Here is a 15,885-nt window from a genome sequence, read left to right on the forward strand (position 1 = left end):
TACACTTATTTTGATGTGTACACTGAAGTACAGACGTACACATGTCAAGTACTTGTTATAATTGTAACTGTAGTGTGTTGCTTATTACATTTAAAGTTAATATAGTTTAAATTAGGGCTGAAACGATTCCTCGAGTAACTCGATTACAAAAAATGATCGAGGCAAATTCCTCTGCCTCGAAGCCTCTTTTAGATTATTTTAAATCTCACGTCAGTTTCTTTCGTAATGATTTTTTAAATGTGACACAATGCGTTTACATCACCCACAAAGCGGAAGGAGACACAAGTGCTGTGTGCGAAATCTCATACTGCAAGGAGTCAGCAGTGTTTCTATTTGAGGGCGCGTGCAAACGTAAAGAGAACGTCGTGGCGTGTGTCCATTGAAAGATAGAGCTGGCATACCACAACTAGGGCCCTGTGATTTCCGCGATGCAGAAAACACGGAGGGAATCGCGGAATCCAGTCATAAAAACGGATTTTACAGTTTAACGTGGAATGCCATGGAATTTGCTAAATTTTTAATTAATGAATCAAAAAAAGGTCATTACACTTACATCAAATCAAGATATGGACTAATATCTGTAAATGTTAAGCCGGAACAGTCTATTTAAATATCAATCCTGCATGTTCTGCGTGTCTCTGTTAATGAATGGAGCAGAAGCGCGTCTTCCTTTATTACACACACTGAAGCGCGCATGACGCTCCAGTGATTTCAGCTTCTGCTGTCTCACTAAATAAGACATCTCCAGAACTGCTCTGAGAGTCACTTCATGAGCATTTGACCGTTTGATTTGAGTAAAACTTTTGTCACATCACATACACAGAACTGTAAAGGTACGTTAACCCGTCAAAATAAAAGTCCGGTTAACCACATCAACTCTGGGGACCCACCGGTGGGTCCAATATTGCATATGCCTAATTCTCAAAAAATCTAAATAACAGCTGAAGTGGTTAAAGACAGCAGAATGTACATAGCCTACCACAAAAAAAAAAAAAAAAAAAAAAAAAAATCAAACATTATTTTTTTTAAGGTTTAATCACAACATTTCTTCCATGTTTTATATTTAATAGTAAATCCCCTTTGTTTACCAAAAAGTTAAGTTAATAATCAATAATTAAAAGATAAATTAAATTAATGTTTTATGTGTTTAATGTTTAATGTGCATCTCAGAAAATGCTTTATTTAAAACCCCAACTGAATGGCACTTAAATGCACTTAATTCATCTGTCAACTTTCTTGTCATTGTTCACAGTACAAGTACAGAGAAACAATGGGTAATAATTAAATGTTTATTTTTGATGTATGCATTGCATTCTATGCATTTAAAAAATAAACAAACATATTTTTTTTCTAAACGTTCAACATGGACGTTAATATGCACAAACACACACAGAGAGTGAATAAAATACCTGCAACCCTCAGGCCACACCCTCCACTGAAAGAAACAAACACAGACTACCTTCCATTACAAAGACATTCACATTTATACTCGTGGCCATGGTAGATTCCCACCCTAAGCGGAACCAATAATTCCTGCCATTGTTTCTTACCAGGACTCTAAAAATCACGGGACAAACGCTACATGGGAACAATACACATGCGCTGAGTCCCAATTCGCATACTATCCGTCCTAAATAGTATGCGAAACTAGAATTAGAACGTCTCAAATCGTAGTATGTTGAAAAGTTTATCCCAAAGATACCCGGATGGTCTACTATTTCCGGTTAGAATTCGAAGTGCAGATCAATGCACACTCTAAGTGCTAATATTGCCCACAACCCATTGCGTGCGGGAGGGAGGAGCTTTGCGATGGCTTTGCGGTGATGTAAACATGGCAGCCGGATGCAGCAGCGGAGATGCGCCCTCAGCTTTTTTATAGTTATACTATAGACTTTAAATATTTGAACTTTAAAATAAGTAGCTTTCGTTACACAAATTGCACATGGACGTCAGAACCAGCCGCCTCACAAACGACCTGCGTTTGGTTCTACGACGATGCCGCCCTGCTTCTTCACTCCTCAACTTGGTAGATGAACACATTGTAAAATGTATTGTGGAAAAAAAAAGATGAGATAAAAAAAGATGGGAATAGTAAATAAAATTTTATTGGACATACAAGAATGAATGAAACGTTAACAGTTGTGGTGTGCGTAACTAGGCAACCACGTTGTTGTTCACGTTGCATGACGTCATCGAAGTATGTCCCAGAACGTGCATACTCTTTTGCTACACACTCAAAAGTATGTACTTTTTCCTCACAAAAAAGTACATACTTTTAGGTCGTAGTATAAGTAGGCGAATTGGGACTCAGCCATAGTTTACAGGAATTTCATTCACTCTCTGATCAATAATTACAATAAACTCTTGTATCACCAAACAGTCTCGGTGTGTGTATGTGTGTGTATTAATGTCCATATACATGCAATTAAGTTTCTAAGAACATTGCAATATATTCTGGAGTAGCAACCCTTTTTAAAATGGTAATTCTTTTTCACAGGGGTTGTGTTTGGCAATGAACAATTGTCATTTTTAATGACTAAATATGTTAAATTTGACTATATCATACCGACATCATATGAAGTATACAAATGCAGTGGCATCTGCAATTATTCAGAAATTAATATAAATAAAATTAATATATAAGAGTAAAATTAGAGCAGAGTGGAAACTGTACAGCTCATTCCATCAGAGTGATCTTCAGTGTTTTGAAAGTCTGTTAAATAATGGTCTAGGAAGAGATCTTGATGTTGTTTGTAGTGCAGTGTAGTTTCTTTACTGGATTTTCATCTTGGAGGGTAGCACTGTTAACTGTTCTGTGCTCAGTCCTGAGGGGTTATGAGAAAAACACTTTCATGTTGTTGGAAATATAGGCTGTATTACCCACAGGCATTCACAGTGCGTTCACAAGACAACAGTTCAACATATTTGGAACAAATACCGTTTCTTGTTCTTTGTATCAAGCTAAATCAGTTGGTAAAAAACAAAAGACAAAATAGCAAAACTAATACAAACCTTTTATTTTTTATTTATTTATTTTTTGGCTATTTTACATGAATTCAAATGATTTAGTTCAATGTAATTTGTAAATGTTCGTATGATCTGCTTACGCCCCACTGATAGTTAGGTTTAGCGGTGGACCTTCATTCTCGCCTTTTTTTTTTTTGATTCTTTATTTCTTAAACAATTTAGATTTATAACTATTTACAACAAAGCCCAAGATCCGCCCACATTCATAAGATACAGAGATAAGAAGGGAAAAAAATAAAAAAATAATAATAAAAAAATAATAAAAGAGAGAGAGAGAGAGGGGAATCATTGTTTAGAGGTATAACCAATACCTCTCAAGATTTCAAGAGGTCTGATAAAGTCTCAACAAGGTCCAACCAAAACTGTACTGTCCTTCTGGTGGCGCCATGCACTTTAGCTGTGGTACACTCCAAAAGAGCAATGTCCAGCAGATAGGACATCCAAGTAGAAGTAGCTGGGATAGATGGCTCAAACCAAAGTTTCAGGATAACCTTTTTGGCAGCAGTGAGGGCAGCAGACAAAATCCTCATCTGATTGACAGACAGTGATAGCAAGGAATCATCCCATGCTCACCTTTAATAAACATTTTAGGTTTCCATCCAAATCATACTGTCTGAATTCATACAAAATCACCACTTCATAAAATAGTAACATTTTTCATGAGTTTGGGTTGAAATACACCAAGTTGCAAGGTTTCATGTCAACTTTAAACAACTAAAGGCTGGAGTACACTACACAACTTTTTAAATCTGAACAGATTTTAAAACGCTTGAATCGTACACTTGGCAACTTTGTAAGCAGTTGCGGAGGAAGAACTGACTATCATGCACTAAACCACCGAGGATCACACACTACCAGACTTTAAAGCCGTTCCGATCACAACAAGCTCACACAAAAGTGTGCGCCGCCTTGTTAGGAGACAAATGAAGTTTAACATTTTCTAAAATTAGCTGGAAATATCAAGATATCCTCCGACTGGATGGATTCATAGTCTGAAGCTACAAATCAGAGTCTGTGACCATCATACACTACATGATTTTCCATGAAATCTATCAACTAAAATCTGCAGACTGCCTCTGACATTTAACAACTAGCGTCAACTTCTCCAGACTTAAATTGGGGGAAAAAATCAAATGTCGTATAGTGTATTCCAGCCTTAAACTTAATTCTGTGACTGGATTATATTATTTTAACACTGATTTTAGCCCATATTTGCATTTAAGCCAACTGGAAATCAAAAGCAAAAAAATAAATAAAAATAAAAAACTAGTGCCATTTGCCTCAAATTCGTGTTCAGCACTGTTGCCAACTACTTTCAGCGGAATATAAAGTCACTAAATGTCACTAGATGTCACTAGTATCAAATACTGTGGTATAAATGAAAGTACTGTACCATAGAATTGCTGTCTAATAGCATCACCTCAGTCCTTTTTTGTAAGGGTGTCTATGCCAGTGAAGGGTTAATATTATGTTCCACCTATATTTTGAGGCTGCTTTTCTGAATTCAGCTACTATAAAGAAAAGTGCTGTGTCAGTGGATCAGGACTGTAATTGGGTTAGACATGCTTCCCCTTCGGCTCTATATGATGACCTTTATATTATGGTTTAAGTCAAGCATGAGGAATCATGGTACGCGTGCTCAATGAAATACTAATGAGGCGCTGACTCAGTACACAGCTGCAGGGTTCAGATTGTGTTGTTTCAGAGTGTGAGATGTGCATAAAGACCCTATTCAACCTTCTTCTGCCCGGATATGATTTCTGATTGTGCTGGTGTGGACTGTGATTTGATTTAGGGGTCGGCACTGTCAGCTAGTGTATACAAGTTAAGCCAGAGACAGCTATTTCATTTTCTCCCTCAGTTTGTAATAGCAAAAAGATGGGTCATGTACAGTATTTACAGTGTAGGACAGTGGGAACGCTTTTGAGCAGTTGAAAGACACTGGCTAAATATTGTTTTGAAGTAAAGATTTGTGAACAAATCTTAAATCCCATTTTTCAGCTTTTCATTATTTTCAGACTTTTTGTTCCAAAACAGGGACTTTGTTACATTGTTATAATGTATCATTTTCTTCTTGTTTCAGCTCACTAATTCCACATAGAGTCATTCATATTTCTATCAATTAGAGCATGAATCAAGACTTTGTCAGGAAAATGGTAATTACACAACGGTTTAGGATTTCAACTGTGATAATAACGTGCTCATCAACAGAATCAGATGCTTTTGCTTTTTACTAATCCATTTCCCATTATGAATCAGTATACAGCTTCATTTTTTTGGTTCGTTGAGTTGCACTACTTTCTGACCACAACTGAACGGAGATCTGAACTTAAGAGTTCATCTTGGACTGATTGCTTTGGTGCAGAATGGAACGCAGTGTGTTCATGCCTAAATGAACCAAACTATTGGAGAAAATAAAGGTGTGAATGTAACCATATACATGAAAACCTGATAGCTTTAGATATATCATGACAAATCTCTGGAGATTTTAGCATGGTAATTAATATGACAATGGTAATGGATTTAGTGGAATAGATCTGCTACACTGCTTCTACTGAATTGCAGCTCCTGTTGGTATTTGCTGTATTTGTAGATTATTGCTGCTGCTGCAAGCAAGTACAGGAACTTGCAACTGCCAATACATAAATACTCACAGCACCATATCGACTTAAGTTATAAAATGCTGTGCAAATAGAATATAAAATAACACGTAGCAGATCTATACAGGTGGAGCTGGGGAAGGTGGAGGGTTTCAGAGGAACTTCAGGAGACATTTCGAGTGAGTGACTCTCCTGTTTGCGTCCAGTTTGCCTGTTTACCATCTGTTTACCAGTTTACCATCCTCACGGGCTTTGACTCAGCGTCACAAAGTGTCGAGAGGAATACATATTTACAATTTGCGTTATATTGACTTGGCTGTGGTCTCGGTTGGAGCGTCACTGTCTTCGCTGGAGTCTGGTACAGTAAATATGGAAACGGTTAATGCAAGATCACTCTTAAAGAAAATGTTTATTTTAAATTAATTTTTTATACAACATGATTTGGATTTTCTGTTTATTTCTGAAACATGGCTTAATGTTTGGCGAGACACACACCCTGATTGAACTTTCTTGGACTTGGTCTTATCTCTGGGCCTTCCTATTTGTAATGTCAATGTGTTAAATTATGGTTTGTCTGATCACATGCCTGTAATTTTTTATATTATTATGCCATGCAAACCAGTTTTGCCACGGTCAGGTCTGTTTTGTTCTCGTTTTATTACTTCATCCATGGCTGTAGAATTTTCTGAGGTATATAACTCTTCTTCATTTGTTAATGTGATTGAGTCTCCTTCTCCTTCTGTGGGCCCAGATGAGCTGTTGATATTGTTCAATTCTGTTTCCTTCGAGATCTTAGATGTAGTGGCCCCATATAAAGTTAGGAAACCTAAACTTAATCCAACTCCATGGTTAAACAACTATACTTGTTCTCTGAGGCAGGAATGCAGGAAGGCTGAACTGAAATGGAGAAAGGATAAGCTACAGGTTTCACTTTAATTTATGAGGCAGTGTTTATCAGACTACCAGGCTGCTGTGAAAAATGTTTTAGACATATTTTGTGGAAAAAGTAGAAAAGATTAGAACTAGTCTGCCTACATCTTCAGTTGAGTCTGTGATGTCACCAGCGTGTGTAATACATTTTGAGCTCTTTGAACAGGTGTCTCTGGCACAAGTTGTGGACATCATTATGCATTTGAAGCCTACATCTGGTTGTTGCGATGTAGTTCCTTTACGTCTTCTTATGGAGATGGTTGATATTGTTGGGCTGAGTATTACTTCTATTGTTAACAGTAGGGGTGCTCCGATCACGATCGGCCGATCGTTAATGTGCATCTCAGCAGTAAAGCCGGTTCTCTAATCAGCGGTAAATTCCCTCAGGTGCGTGGTTTCACATTGAGCAGCTGTTACTACACAGAGCCGTTGTTAAATGAGAAGATGCGCAAATAAATGCTGAAACGTGGATTTGCGCAGCTTCTCAGTTAACAATGGCTCTGTGTAGTAACAGCTGCTCTATGTGAAATCACGCACCTGATGGAATTAACCGCTGATTAGAGAACCGGCTTTACTGTAGAGATGCGCATAACGATCGGCTGATCGTGATCGGAGCACCCCTAGTTAACAGTAGTCTTCATAATGGAGTTGTTTCAACAGACCTTAAGCAGGCAGTTATTCAGCCACTTAAAAAGCCTAATTTAGACCCTCTAGAACTGAAGAATTATCGACCTATCTCAAAACTACCATGTCTATCAAAGATTTTAGAGAAGCTGGTTTATTCCAAGTTGATGTCATTTTTAAGTAGGTATGAGATCTTAGACAAATTTCAGTCCGGTTTTAGGGCATGCCACAGCACTGAGTCTGCACTTTTAAGAGTTGTTAATGACCTCCGTATAATCAGAGATGCAGGTAACGCAGCAGCTCTGATTTTATTGGACTCAAGTGCAGCTTTTGACATAATAGACCACTTGATTCTTATAAAGCGGTTATCCCATTTAATTGTAATTTGTGGCACAGTTTTTTAGTGGTTCAAGTCTTATCTCCTAAATAGATAATTCTCTGTAAAGTATGGTAACTTTGTTTCAATGGCAGCACCTGCTACTTGTGGGGTCCCCCAGGGTTCTGTTATTGGCCCTATTTTTATTATCCTTTTATATGTTGCCCCTGGGCTCAATTAAAAAAAAAATAATAATACGTCATGTCTTACCATTTGTATGCGGACGATACACAGATCTATTTACCTTTGAGAGTGGAAGAGAACAATGGTTCTAATTTACTATTTGCTTGTTTAGAGGAGGTTAAGAGCTGGATGACTCAAAATATGCTTCAGTTGAACCAGAGTAAAACTGAGATTGTTTTTTGGCCCTGCCAAAGGATGTTTAGACATGTCTACATATTTGGGTTCATAGTCCGATATTGCCATGACCAAACAAGGAACTTAAGTGTGGTGTTTGATTCAGAGCTGAAATTTGACAAGCAGATTAATGCTACAGTAAAGGGTTTTTTGCCCTTTTTTAGATCAGGTCTATTGCTTGACTAAAGCCTATTCTGTCAAGGAAAGACTTAATGCCTTTGTTTTGTCTCGCCTGGACTATTGTAATGTGTTGTATGTGGAGTCCTGCCAGACCACTATTTCATGCTTGCAATTAGTTCAGAATGCAGAAGCTAGGCTGCTAGTGGGTGCTAAGAAAAGTTATCATACATCTCCTAGTTTAGCTTCTCTCAAGTGGCTACCAGTGAACTACAGGATAAAATATAAAAATCTTTGGTATGTTTTTAAAGCAGTGCATGGGATGGCCCCTGCTTACGTGCCTAAGCTCATTGCTGTTCGTCAAGTACCTAGGTCTCTAAGATCCAATAATAAATTATGTTATTGGATCTAATAAATAAATAATAACTGTCCCTCATACTCATTTAAAGTTAAAAGGGGATGAGGCTTTTGCTGTTGCAGGGCCGAGGCTCTGGAATAGTCTTCCTCGGGAACTTAGGGAGGTCTCATCTTTAAGTGCTTTTAAAGTTAAAGTCAAAAACTACTACTTGTCTTTAGCCTTTGAAAGGATGGGCTAGTCTTTGTTGTTTAATAGATTGTGTGTTTTAAGTTGTGTGTTTTAATGAAGTGTTTCTTGATTGTACAGCATTTTGGTTTGCAGGTGTAGTTGTAAAGTGCTCTATAAATAAAAGTGAATGAATGAATGAACAGACTTCAAACTCAGGCAAATAAACAAGGGAAAACACAACACAGTATAATTGTGACCGAACCACGAGTGACAGAAAGGGAGCCAATTAAATACATAGACAGACCAGGATAATTAACAAAACACAGGCGATTAAGGTAAACTAATCAGGCTAAACCAGACCAGGTGGGGTGAGCGCCCTTCCAGGGCAGTGCTGGCAGTTCAAGGGGCTGGCGCCGGCCTTTCCCTAGGCCATGGAGGAGCATGCTTTTCCGGAGGCCATGGAGGATGGGCCTTCGTAGTCTTGTCCAGGTTCTCTGACTCGGCCACTATGGCCACGGCATATGGCCCCACCCAAAAATTCTTTAAAGATGGGTTCTGGAGTGAGCTCTGGAGGAGTGAAGCTGGCTGACGAAGGTTTGGGTGGACCTTCCCGGGACTCTGGATATGCCGGCGAGCTAGCTGGGACCAGCGGAGATTCAGTAGACCCAGGAGAGCTAGACGTATCCAGTGTAGATTCAGTAGACCTAGTAGAGCTGGACGGAACCAGCTGAGATTCAGGAGACCCAGGAGAGCTGGACAGAACCAGCAGAGATTCAGGAGACCTGGAAGGAACCAGAGGAGATTCAGGAGACCCAAGAGAGTTGGACGGAACCAGCAGAGATTAAGGAGACCCAGGAGAGCTGGACAGAACCAGCAGATATCCAGGACACTCAGGAGAGCTGGAGGGAACCAGCGGAGATTCAGGAGAGCTGGAGGGACTCATGAGAGCGGGACGGAACCAGCAGAGATTCAGGAGACATAGGAGAGCTGGACGGAACCAGCGAAGATTCAGAATCAGAATCAGAAAGAGTTTTTTTGCCAAGTATGCTTGCACATACAAGGGATTTGTTTTAGTGACTTAAGCTTCCAGTACACAGAGACAACTACACACAAAAAAAATTGGCAAATAAATAAGCGTATTAACAATTGAGCTATAAATGATAATGGAATAGGATTGAGTAAGATGCAGGGATATACTAGGATAGAGGGGTAACAAATAAATATAAGGATATTGCACATTTTTATTGCATAAGCATAAGTGGGGAACATTTAACTGTTCATGAGGTAGATTGCCTGGGGGAAGAAACTGTTCTTGTGCCTGACTGTTCTGGTATTTGCGGCTCTAAGGCGCCGGCCAGATGGCAAAAGTTCAAAGATGGGGTAACTTGGATGTGAGGGATCCAGAGTGATTTTCTGAGCCCTTTTCCTCACTTTGGATGTATACAGTTCTTGAAGGGTGGGCAGGGGAGCACCAATAATCCTTTCAGCAGTCCGAACAGTTCTCTGTAGTCTTCTGATGTCTGATTTTGTTGCTGAACCAAACCAGACAGTTATTGAAGTACACAGGACAGACTCAATGACGGATGAGTAGAACTGTTTCAGCAGCTCCTGTGGCAGGTTAAACTTCCTCAGCTGGCGAAGGAAGTAAAACCTTTGTTGGGCCTTTTTCACAATGGAGTCAATGTGATTGTCCCACTTCAGGTCCTGAGAGATGGTGATTCCCAGGAATCTGAATGACTCCACTACAGTCACAGTGCTGTTCATGATGGTGAGTGGGGGGAGTGCAGGGGGGTTTCTCCTTAAGTCCACGATCATCTCCACTGTTTTGAGCATGTTCAGCTCCAGGTTGTTTAGACTGCACCAGACAGTCAGCTGCTCAACCTCTTGTCAGGAGACCTGGACAGAACCAGCAGATATCCAGGACACTCAGGAGAGCTGGAGGGAACCAGCGGAGATTCAGGAGAGCTGGAGGGACTCATGAGAGCGGGATGGAACCAGCTGAAATTAAGGACACTTAGGAGTGCTGGGCTCCCGGCTGAGCTCTGTGGCATGAGTGGGCTTCCAGTTGAGCACTGTGGGGTGAGTGGGCATTCTGGAGCGGACTCCGCCACTTCTGGAGGTTCTGCAGCGCAATCCGCCACCTTAGGAGGAGCTGGACACTGAGAATGAAAGCGGATTTCAGTTAATTCAGTCCGCCACTTTTACTCCCAGGTCAGCTCAATTAGAAACCTCCTTCCTGGCATGGAGAAACACAGATGGGTAGGAGTGGACGCAGCCATTGGAGAGGTATGTGTAGGGTGCTGGTTTGTGGTGAGCTGGAACGTCCACATGCTTCTGGATAGGGAATCGACTCTCATCATTAGCTACATCAACAAATAAATCTTAATCATTTCAATTGACGTAATTAATAAAGTCCACTATGGATCTGTAACAATCTTAAGGAGAAAGGAATCTAAACAAATTATCATTGTCGAGTCCCATCCGGGAGCAAGTGCTAACCATGTGAACGCTCCATCTCACCGGATAAAAAACACTCAGGAACTCCTCCACATATTCCTCAAAAGGCCATCCACCCAGTTGGATGTTAAACAGCTTGTCCTTAGCCCAGTTCATTTTGAATGGTTCGGTCATCTGTCACAGGTTGTGTTGAGAAGCCAGGCAAGTGAAACAGCAGGCAAAGTCAAAAAATTCACAGTTTAAAAACGGACTTTAAACTCAGGCAGATAAACAGGGGAAAACACAACATAATACAACGGTGACCGAACCACGAGTGACAGAAAGGGAGCAACTTAAATACATAGACAGATCAGGATAATTAACTAAACACAGGTGATTAAGGTAAACTAATCCAGCTAAACGAGACTAGAAACATAACCAAATAAGGGCACACAGGAACTAAAACAAAACCAAACACAGGAAAACACATAAACAAAGTTGTCCATGGCAACTCAAATGGTGACAGGCAGCCAACATTGGAATAAATAAATGTTTTTAAAGTTTCTTATTCTTATCATGGCTGCAATTGTTGGATCACAATGACAGTAAAATAGTTATATTTTTTGCTCAAGGAACATTAACACCTGATTATCATCAATGCTGAAAACAGTTGTGCTGCTGAATATTTTTATGGAAACATTCTTTTTTTTTTTTTTTTTTTTAGGATTCGCTGATGAATTGAAAGGATGATTTGAAAGTTCTGAAGAACAGGATTTAGCCGTCTTTGCTAAATAATAGTATCAATTTCTTCTTCTTAATTAACATAACTTTTAAGCAGCCTTCAGCTGTACTCTCAGATGCTTCTTGGAAATTAATGCTTGAGGAGTGTTTTAGAGGATTAAAAAATAACTTATGAGTGGGTCTTATGTAGGGATGTGCCGGTATCAAATTTTTCCTGTTGCGATTAAATGCTAATGCTTTTATCATGTTATATGGTATTATCACAGTATTGAAATTTAGTTTAAAAAAGTGGTCATAATACAGTATATAAGGTTAAATAACTTTTTTTTTTATAACAAAAATAACTGAACATTTAAATACAATAAACCAATACAGAAAAAAAATAAAGTGAAAAAAATAAATAAAACTATAGAAAGCAATCGGTATCACTTTACAATAAGATCTCATTAGTTAACCATTAACATTCAAAATGAGCAATAGCTAGTCTTAGTTTATTAAATGATACAGCTGCAACATTTGATTTTAACATGTTATTAAATGTTGGAATACCTAAGATTGATGAATGTTCAGAAGAATTTGTCATTGGCAGTTTATGTTAACTAATGAATTAACGAATGAAGCCCTAATGTAAAGTGTGAATGAACAGTAATCAAAACACTTTAAAACAATATTTAGGGGCATGTTGTAGTCCAGATTAAAATGTGAAAATAAATAGCCTATTTAGTCTAAATATTTAAGTATTTAGCACTGTGATGAACACCATAGCAAATCCACAAAATCTAAATGGCTATTTAAAATTATTTAAATATGCTTTAGAAAGTAGCACAGCTGCTTTATTTATGGGGGTTCCAGGGTAACGGCTGCATTTTCTGCAGTTTAGAGCCATCTGCTGTCAGAGAGTGAATGTGCTTTCATTCAGCGCTCTCTCACTCATGGTATTAAGAAGTGCCCGTGATTACAATATCATGCATATTCATTACCGTGATATATGGCTTTACGAATACCTGCACATATCTAGTCTAATGCAAGCAGGAAAACAGATACTTACATGAGGTTTGGTGAGTGGAGATGAAAAAGAGGCAACTTTTGGAAATTGTGTGTGTTGGTGAAACAAAGATGTCTACAGACACTTTTGTTAAGTCTGTTTCTCTATTATCTGTCCAGTTGGTGATCATGGCTGGGACGGTGCTGCTGGCGTACTACTTTGAATGCACAGACACGTTTGGGATCCATATCCAGGGTTTCTTCTGTAATGACGCTGATCTGATGAAGCCGTACCCCGGGGTGGAGGAGAGCAGCTTCATCCCTCCTCTCATCCTCTACTGTGTGGTGGCCGCAGCGCCCACAGCCATCGTGAGTAGTGATAGCTCCAGATCGCCGACTGTTCATCCAACAACCGACTGGATCATCAGTGAGGTTGACTGGATTTTATAAGTTATGATTATTACTTTCTGGTGATGTAAACAACATTAATTTTAAATGCTCAGTTTCCTTCTGATTAATAAATACTATAACTATAACTATAAATACTACTACTATAACTAAAACAACAAAAAAAACTCTTCTTCCAGTGGCCAGAGAGGGTGCTCTAAACACATAGTATTATACTCTGTTAAAATTCAAACACATTGTATGAATATAATATAATATAATATAATATAACAAGTTTACCTGTATAGTGCTTTTTACAATACAAATCGTTACAAAGCAACTTTACAGAAAATTACGTTTCTACAATATATAGTAGTAGCTTATAATTGGTGACTGTCAGTTTATGTGCATATGACAGGAATTTTCAGAAAAATTAATACAAGACGTAGTCAGCCAGACGATGAACATTATTAACAGCAATTATTATATGATGCAATCACACTATATAATATAATTATGATTATTTTTAAGAAAAAATCCTACACAATTGATGTTGCACAATTAGTAGAATTGGGATCTAAGAATCTCTGGCAGATGGGTTTGTAAAACAGATCAATATAAATGAATGATTCAAATAGATCATGGATTATTTCAATAAACAAATTCAGCCGTTTTTGTTTTCTTGTGATTGTTGGTTATGAACAGCAGAGGGCACTGCAATACCAACACACTACAAACACTACATTCATGCCTCTTTCAAGAAAAAAAAGAATTCAGTAGCCCAATTATTTTAATTTCATTTTATTATTATATTAATATTATTATTATTTGACCTCTATATTTCAATTAAGCGCCGGTGTAGAACATGAATGGGAAATACAATTTAGTCTCCAGAGTGGAGTTTCAGTGTGACTCATTCCCTTTTAATAACCACACGGATCATAAAACCAAAGACAAATTAGAGAGAGTATTTCTGCTAAAAATGATGGTCTCAGTTTTACAGCCTGTGCTTGGGCCTTTATCAAAAGTGCAATGTAGCAGATAGGAGTTACGGAGGTCATTTTTCAAATTAGATACACCATGAGGATGTATATATGTACTTTTTTATCAAGAATAATTGCAGAAGTAATTCACCCCGGTATGAAAACTCTGTTATACTCTGCCAAACACAAAGTATTAGATGTTGTTCATTGAGGCAGGATGTTCATGCTGCTCTTTTCCATACAACGAAAGTGAAGGTGACCAAGGATTATAAACTCAAAGATGGCACAAAAGTATAACAGAAGTACGTGTGCACTGTTTTCTTCTGAAGTCTTACAGTACAGTAGGTTTGTGCTGGAGACAGACTGAAATTGTTATAAATCCCTTTAAAATGGCATAATATCCTTTAAAGGAATTACATTTTTCTTGTAATAATTAGATGATTAGAGAAAAATAAGCTTTGATTTTGGTACTATTATGATTTTTTCATTTAAACATTATTTTATCAATGTAACATTAAAACATTGCAAAAATCTGATGGTCTATAAAGCCAAATATCTTTCTACAAAAGCTGCATTATTTAAAGTGTAATTAAATTAAAAGGGTTCAACAGATATGCCCATGCTTTATAAATGTAATTATTAGTGGTGTGCATAGATCATAGATTAATCTAGATTAAAATGAACGTCGCTTGATTGTGCCATCCCAAAGAAGCACAAAGTCACTTTTACGGACTTTTAAATTAAATGTTCCCTCCTGGTGGAATGACCTCCCCAACTCGATCTGAGCAGCTGAGTCCTTAGCCATCTTCAAGAATCGGCTTAAAACACATCTCTTCCATCTTTATTTGACCCTCTAACTTAAACACTCACTATTCCAATTCTATTCTTGAAAATAATCTACCTACCTTTCTAATCTTTTTGTATTCTATTTTCTTTTCATTTATTATGCAATTGTATGTGTGTATGTGTATGTGTTAAGACCTCTAACACTAGCTTGCTCTATTCTTTTTTTACTCTATCGGTTATTTTTTTATTTTTATTTGTATTATTTAAAATCCCATTCTAGGTGCACTGTGTTAACCTAACTGAGACTTGTTATAGCACGTATATATCATTGCTCTTTTTGTTGTTTTTGATTGCTTCCACTGTCCTCATCTGTAAGTCGCTTTGGATAAAAGCGTCTGCTAAATGAATAAATGTAAATGTAAAATGGCTCATTTGAATTCTGCCTAAGGGATACAAAATATGTGTGCTACCAAAATAAAATAATGACTAAAAGTAACGTTAAGTCTTTTAGATGGGTTTCTCAATCCAGGTGGTGCATTAGACCAGGGGCTCATCTCCTGTTTCCAAAATGCATCACAAGGTAAACGAATTCCACATTGCACAAGGTGCAAACAACCTTACGTCTGTTCCACACATAATCCGTCTGCAGTGCGTATGTGTTTCGTATTTTTTTACGCACCCATGTTAACGGATTCCAGCGTTCACACGGTTGCAGTCCGTCAGTTCGTTCCAGGAGCTTTGCATCTGCAGCAGTGCAGCGATCATTCACGTACAGAGTAGCGGATTGCAAACGCGTCCTGTGTGAAAGCACAATGAGTATGAGTCCGTGCTGCTTCTGCACCACATACGTAACGCACACGGACTGCATACGCACTGCAGATCGAGTATGTGTGAAAGAGGCGTGCGTCTAGTCGTGGTTTCCATTGGGAAGCTTCTTTTAAAAAAAAAAAAAGAAATTCCCTGGAGCATTCTCGGCGGCTTCAGCTGCATCCATGTTAGCACGTCACGTTT

The 15,885-nt window shown here is 38.4% G+C and overlaps 1 protein-coding gene across 1 annotated transcript in view; it reads left to right on the plus strand.

Annotated features, from left to right (window-relative positions):
- The window catches only part of LOC132132674 (phospholipid phosphatase-related protein type 1-like), a 124,849-nt gene that overhangs the window by 63,388 nt on the left and 45,576 nt on the right, over positions 1-15,885 (plus strand). Inside the window, exon 3 of the mRNA XM_059545144.1 lies at positions 12,899-13,087. Coding sequence (XP_059401127.1) covers positions 12,899-13,087 — 189 coding nt within the window. The remainder of the gene's footprint in view (positions 1-12,898; positions 13,088-15,885) is intronic.

Source organism: Carassius carassius, chromosome 49, assembly GCF_963082965.1.
Source record: "Carassius carassius chromosome 49, fCarCar2.1, whole genome shotgun sequence".
In the NCBI taxonomy this organism is placed as follows: Eukaryota; Metazoa; Chordata; class Actinopteri; order Cypriniformes; family Cyprinidae; genus Carassius; species Carassius carassius.